Source organism: Gobio gobio (genome assembly GCF_949357685.1).
Source record: "Gobio gobio genome assembly, chromosome: 7".
In the NCBI taxonomy this organism is placed as follows: Eukaryota; Metazoa; Chordata; class Actinopteri; order Cypriniformes; family Gobionidae; genus Gobio; species Gobio gobio.
The window spans coordinates 8,457,861-8,465,360 of NC_137103.1; the positions used below are offsets into that span (position 1 = coordinate 8,457,861).

Below are 7,500 nucleotides of genomic sequence, written 5' to 3' on the forward strand. Positions count from 1 at the left end.
CTAAGCCGTCACTCAGATGTGTGTCCCTCAATCCTGCCTGTAGGGAAGGATCATGACGGTTGGGTTATCTTTGACATCTCGCTCGTTTCTCCCAGACAACAATGACAAGAAATGGAGAGCTAATGGGGACTTTTGCTTTAGGCTTCTGAGAAACAGCTACACTTCCTAAAGTTTCAGGAGCTCAGTGGTGTCTCAAACTGCACTTAGAGATTCAGCTTTCATTTATATACTATTATAGTATTTATTAGTATTTGAATATGCATTTTTTTGTTAATGTTTTTTTAGCAATTGTATCTGCTTTTAGTACTCCAACTACAAAACTGCTTCAGTTAGTTGCCACCCGACACTTTAATTATTATTATTATTATTATTATTAATAATTATTTCAGTTTTATTTATTTTGGTTACACCTGGTTTCAAGTGGTTATTGTAATAAGTGCTGAGTAACACTTTAGTTTAGAGTCCAATTCTCACTATTAACTAGATGCTTATTATCATGCATATTACTAGGATATTGTGTGTTTATTAGTACTTATAAAGCACATATTAATGCTTTATTCATCATTCATCCTACCAATACCTAAACTTAACAACTACCTTACTAACTATTAATAAGCAGTAATAGGAGTTTATTGAGGCAAAAGTCGTAGTTAATAGTGAGAATTGGACCCTAAACTAAAGTGTGACCATAATAATAATTAACAAAATATCCTTTAGGGTTTGATTTAGGTTTCATTGCTTGTAATTATGCATAATATACTGTTATTACTGTAGTACGTACATGACACTGTAAAATAAAGTGCTACCTGAATTTTTTTTTTGTTATAAGCTAAACCCGGAAATTACCCGGAACAATTTGTACCAGGAACTTTTTTTACAGGAACTTTTTTCCCACAGACCTGCTACTGTCTGCGTTTCCACTGCGTGAAGATTAGGCAAATTAGTCCGGAGACGTGGGATTGCGTGCGACTGCTCCTCCCAGTCAGAGACGGACAGGAATCATTTACTGTCTGCAACAATAACAAGTGGAGGAGATGCAAGCAGCGCTGCTTTTGCTGGTTATGTATTGGTTTACTAAAGATTTAATTAACAAAATGGCGGAAAAGAGACGAGCACTGACACTAAAGCATATTCTGAAAGCTCGTAAAGCTAGATTTAAAATAAGACAACGTATGTTATTATCAGCGATTACAGACTTTGACCATCAGACAGAAAGAGCAAGACTGATATTGACTGAACGCAGAACGAACCTCGCAAAAGACTTTTAAAAATGCCGGTTGAAATAAAAATGCTGCGTGAGCTCAACCAATCAGCATGTTCAGCACACAAGTCCCACCCCCGAAAGTTCCCGAACTTTGAAAAAGCACTGCCTCGTGAGCAGAGCCGTTCGGACGGGGAAACATTTACCCAGAACTTCATTTAGACCCCAAAACACACAGAGTACCAGCCCAGAGTTCCTATAGTTCCTGGGGAAAGTTCCTGCGGTGGAAACACGGCTTTAGTTATCAATAACAACCCTGCTTAGATTTGGCAATTTACCAAAGTCTGCAAAAGGTCAGATTAAAAATGTGATCTCAAACATTTCTCATCTATTTCTCCCAGAGACCAAAGGATCTGAGCTGTGCTGTTGACGCTCATTCTATAGTGTGGCAGGAGCTCCTACACTCTTGAGAATAAGGCCGAGGGTCCACCAAAGTGTTGTTATCCGGCTGAAAACACTAGGCCTCTGCTGAAAACATCTCGCTGTGGGCGCTTGAGAGCGTTTTGGCAGCGCAGTGTTTTTTCAGTTGAGACTCTTTGCTTGCTATGATACGGAATATCTGTGGAAGTGTTACTAGCATCTCATTTCACAGATGGTTTGTTTCTGTATTGATTCTATATAAAAATGCTGATACAATGTAAAGTATTTGCTCTGGCTCTTGTTTTAAATTATTTTGTTCTGTTATTATTCTGCTTGTTTCCATCTGTTGACGTTGTACACGCAGAATGTGGCGGTTGGTCTGTGTTGTATTTGTCCCGCCCCTCCTCCTCTGTGATTGGACGGCTGGGTGAAAAGTGACAGTGAGCGCTGCGTTTTACTCAAAGTTGAACATTCATCAACTCTCGGTGACCAGTTAAAAACGCAAGCGCTCATCGCTTGAGCAGGAAATACTCACTCAGTGCCTCAATACGCTCATGCCGTTCTAATAACGCGGAGCTCCCATTGAAAACAATTGAATACGCCAGCCAGCCACATGAAAAAACGCTTTGGTGGACACACGGCCTAAAGGGTCTAAAGGGGCTTTGGGTGGAAGTATCCGCTTTCTGGTGTGTTCGCACTGCAGGAATTGGGAATTATCTTAGGTTGTGTTCACACTTGTAGTTCGGTTCTCTTGGTTCTTTTGGTCCGGACTAAATAAAAAGAAAGTAATACATTTAGTCCTGGTTCGCCTGTTCACGCTGTCGTTTTTAAGACCGAACCTAAAAAACCCACACATATTTTGCATCCAAATAAATGCTGTGTTCTGGGATAGATGCGCTCATTGTATGTGCATATGTTGTTATTTTTACCAGCTGAGAACTTGTGAAGAGCTTATAAAATGTGTAAAGGAGTCAAAACAGCGGCAGGAATCATCCAGTTGCACACAAACACAGATCTGCTGTGAGGAGACTCTGAGTTTCTGACACAGAACCTGAACTGTAATGGGCAGCATGTCAGGTTCAATAAAGGAGGATTCAGTAGAGTGAAGAACAACAGTGTTTAATGGAATAAAGTCCAATAAGAGTAGCAGCAGTGGGTCAGAGGAATCGAGGCGCACTGAAGTCCGCTCTTGGCAGCGCAGGGACACGAATGGACAACCAGCCTTCCGTGAAACACAGGGAACCAGACGACCAGGAAGAGGTTTTTTTTTTTAGAGTCGCATCTTGTGACATCATGTCCTGTTTTTGGTTCGTTTTGGTCCGTGTTGTGTTCATATTTCAGTCTAACCGCACCAGAGTTGGTTTGGAAGCGATGCGAGACCCATCTTTTCTGGTCTCTGTGCGCTCCAGGGTTCAGATGCAGCGTTCACACTTATTCAACTGAACCGCACTAACAGAGCAATCGCACCAGGGTTCGTTTTAAACCAACCAAACATGCCAAGTGTGAACACACCCCTAGTTATAGTAATGCCTTTAGGGGGACTAAATGAGCTCTTCAGATTAGGATGTAACCCAGCACAATAGGATCTACCACTGGCACAAGTGTACGTTTATTGGCCGAATGCATACCAAATGAAACACCGGCATTTTTATAATGCTGTTTACATATACTCCACAAACATGGAAAACAGCGATAAGACATAAACATACAGAAAGCTAATGTCTGCATCTGTGGCGTTGTTCTTTTCTCAGCCTTGAGGAAATGTAGCACTGCAAGTTGTCATAGGAGATTTCATCTCTGAGCCCTCATTTTTGCTCTTTCAATCGCATAATCTACATTCCATCTCCGTTATCACGACAAAAACACAGCTCTGATCACACTGTCCTCCTTCTTCAGTTGTTGATGTTGAATGTCTTGCGTCACTTCAGAGTTCCTGCTGCCAGAGCGAAGGCAACCAGGAGAACGGCCGTCCTGGTGGCTATAGTTAATATAACTGTGTTCCTATAACTAAGCCCCTAAAAAGAGTTTTTTTCACAGTCCTAGTCCAAGTTCTAGGAACTTTGTTATAGGAACTAGAAAACATTCGCACCGCCAGTAGGATCACAGAAGCGATGTAAGCCACTCTTGCTGTTGTGACTTTTATTATGACGGCGCTGAGAACACCAGTGCCTGAGCTCACAGCGCTCACATTCTCCATCTTCATTAGATTACGATCTGTTTAACAGTCCTGTCTAATATGTAGAACTGTTATACAAAGTAGACAGTATATGAAAAATACGGTGTTTTCCATGTGGTTGATGTCCAGTGTCGCTAGCTTTCGCTTGGTCCCCTCAAAGTTGCGTTGGATTTTCTCCTTAGCATAAAGGTTGAGTGATCTATCACTGTTTTCAATGTTTGTAGTTAGTTTCTGGAGTAAATAAATAGGCTATAATATGTGTTTACACTGCTTTTTAGAGTTTATTTACACCAAGTGCAAATAGCGTACCTTGTTGGCAAGTGCTATTCACACTATCTTCGCCTAACAAGGCCTGGTTGGACCAAACAAGATTTTAAAAAAGACGTGTATGTTTCAGCATCTTCAGTGGTGTAGTCAGTAGAGCGTAATGCTTGAGGATCTCGGTTTTGACGTGATCGACCCGGGTTCGAATCCGCCTTTTGCAGAGCTCGCTCTTCTCCCTTTTCCCTTCACATATCACATCGGAAAGGCATTTACTTTCAATAAAAATTAAGAACATGTTCTAAAAATGGAAATAAAGTGCATAACAAAATGTTTATTAATAATAAAAGCATTTGTTGGTTAGGGGTCGGTGTAGGGAGGGCTTTTATCGTCCCATTAAAGGGATAGTTCACCCAAAAACGAAAATTTGATGTTTTTCTGCTTACCCCCAAGGCATCCAAGATGTAGGTGTCTTCGTTTCTTCAGTAGAAAACAAATGAAGATTTTTAACTCGAACCGTTGCTGTGTGTCACTCATGTAATGCTTGTCAATAGGGTCTAATTCTATTAAGGTAAAAAAAAACATGGACAGACAACTTCAAATTAAACCCCGCGGCTCGTGACGACACATTGATGTTTTAAGACACGAAACGATCGGTTTCTGAGAGAAGCCAAATTAGCAATTATTTCACCTCATATCAGACGAACGCTTTAGCTCTCCAGACTGCCATCACTTCCTGTCAGTGAGGTCAAATAGAAGCCGGGTCATAGATATATACATAGATTCCTCATTAGTGCCTGCGTAGATCGCTCGAATGAGGAATCTACGTATACATATCTTGGATGCCTTATGTGGCGTTCACACCGGACGCGATTCGCGCGAATAATTCACGCTGATCGCGCGAAGGTGGACGCTTGAACATTTTGAGTTTACTCGTTTCAATCGCGCGTGACATTCACTGCACAACAGACGCGAATTCGCGCCATGGGCGGGGCTTCCGCCAGCCGCTCGTCTCGTTGAGAAATGACTGACATGGGCTGTTTAAACGTCTTTTTTTTTTGTTAAAATCTACTGTTAATGTGTGACAAAACGTAGTTTTAAGACTTTTTCAGTTGATAATGTAGTTGTTTAAAGCTCAAATATGTGGTCTATTTATATAAAGAGTGCCTATTTGAACATTTTATCTGGCGTTTTCGGAGTTGTGAGCTCCAGAGGATCAGCAGCGCTCATCAAAGCCGGAGAGGGCAACCTTTCCTCGGCCAGTCCTTCTGCCGTCTGCCGCTGGCTCTGATGACTCTGTGGCGTCTCCAGCTATAATTCGTCTTGTAATGGCTGATCTTTGGTCTCATGGATCTATAATTTGTTCCCTGGCAAATCGTTTAGGCTGAGGGCAAAGATAAGTTTCATTACTTTATATTTTTAGGCTATAACTGTACGTTGCAGTTGTAACGTTAGCCTACTAGCACTGACTTTGAATGTTTGACTGAATTGTTTGCTTTATTTCATGTATAGCTTTACTTATACCTTTGTATTATTGATCATACATAAACTTGCATTTAACAAAAAGAGACTGGGTTGTGTTTCATGTCATTTAATGTTATCACAGGGATAATCATATTGTCTGAACCAGATATTAATATACAGATTTTCTCCTCATTGTTGTCACGACTAGAGCAAGCTCCTGATTGGTTAACGCGGCGCGAAATATCCGCCAAAGTTCAGATTTTTCAACTTGAGCGATTGCCATTTCTCGTCTCTGCATTGACTTAACATGTGTAAATCACTCGCGCGAATCGCGTCCGGTGTGAACGCACCATTAGGGGTAAGCAGAAAAACATCAAATTTTCGTTTTTGGGTGAACTATCCCTTTAAGTCGGCATCCAGAATAGACACTATATATATATATATATATATATATATATATATATATATATATATATATATATATATATATATATATATATATATATATATATATATATATATATATATATATATATATATATAATTTTAATAAATATAATCATTTACACTCTATGTTATTATTGCATCCTGTTAATGTACAACAATACTGAGGTGCAAATTGTATGTATCTGTCAAAATAAAGTATAAATAGCATCTAATTACTATTTACACATATTGCAAAGAACTGCTACTTTTACATGGAGTATATATCACTATTTCACTTAGTAAATATAATCTATCGCTAAGAAGATATGTTGTCACAGTGCAAATAGCCGCTGTTTTTTTAAAAATGGCGTGTGCTGGTGTTTCGTGTGCGTTCGGCCAATCAGCGTACACTTAAATCACTGTTAGTTCCTATAGTGATGGGTTAGACCCTACTCTGAAGTAGGAGCTCTTTTAGTCCCCCAAAAGAAGTTCCCAGTTCCTGCGGTGCGAACACACCAAAAAGCGGGAACTTCCTCCAACAGTTAGAGCTGTGAAAAGGTTCCTGCGGTGCGAAAGCCCCTATAGAAGAACCATTTTTGGATCCCCAAAGGTGATCAGTTCTTAAAACAACCATTGTTTTTCTTAGTATAAAGAGCATTTTAATAATCTAAATAAAGTTTTTATGGATGTTTAAGGTTCTTTATGGAACTATCAATGCCCATGAAGAACCTTTATTTTAAAGAGTGGGACAGTAGCAATGTTACATGAGCCGTATAGCTCAGAGATGAGCCTCTCAGGAGGAGGTGTTCCTGTGGGCGTCTGTCGTGGAATGTGTGTGTGTCTGTTGGGACACTGTCATTAGCGTGCAGGTGGATCCCATGAGCCTGTGTGACCGGGGGAAGGAATGTGAGTGTGTGTGTGTGTGTGTGGGAGGGGCGGTCTGTCTTCAGTCAGAGCGTGAGGTGAGGCTCGTGTCCAGTGTGTGAGAGTGTGTGTTTTGGAGAGAGCAGCGGCTGCTGGACATGCTGAGATCACAACTGCACATTCGACAGGACGCTTGTGGATGTGGAGTGTGTGTCTGACAGAAGGAGTTTGTAGCCATGCAGGGCAGGACGGGGAAAGCGCCCAAGAAAGAGCTGGTGATCGAGTCTCCTCAGCAGTTTAAATATGTTCCCGTGGTGGAGGAAGAGCAGGACGGCTCGGGTCCTCAGAGGAAGGTTAGTGCGCTCACATTGACTCCATCAGTCATTGCTTTCAATCAACTTTGCTGTTGCTGTTGGATGAGTCCGCGTTGTTTAAACAGTTTGATTGTCAATCAGACTCAGAGTTAATTTCATTTAATGTAGTTTGATGGTGGAGCAATCGTGTGGTACTTTGAGAGTCAGATGGACATCAGTCAGATTTATAGTTTCATTCGAATCAACTTTGATTTCTTGTATTCAGTCAGCTGTGATTAGTTTCAACCTTTTCAATCAGTTTTATGATGATCGGACTCAATTTTGTGAGCATCAGTGTTTGTGATATTTGAAGTGTAAGTTGAGTTAAAGCATAA

At 40.8% G+C, this 7,500-nt stretch overlaps 1 protein-coding gene across 6 annotated transcripts in view; it reads left to right on the forward strand.

Annotated features, from left to right (window-relative positions):
* Window positions 1-7,500, forward strand: part of LOC307129753 (dedicator of cytokinesis protein 9) — a 178,865-nt gene that overhangs the window by 42,503 nt on the left and 128,862 nt on the right. For 3 of the 6 annotated variants that reach the window (XM_079822439.1, XM_079822442.1, XM_079822441.1), the window contains exon 1: window positions 6,837-7,165. The exons of the other annotated variants lie outside the window; for them this stretch is intronic. In XM_079822439.1, coding sequence (XP_079678565.1) covers window positions 7,049-7,165 — 117 coding nt within the window. In that variant the 5' untranslated portion in view covers window positions 6,837-7,048. Of the gene's footprint in view, window positions 1-6,836; window positions 7,166-7,500 lie in introns of those variants that run through there. 6 annotated transcript variants of the gene reach the window in all.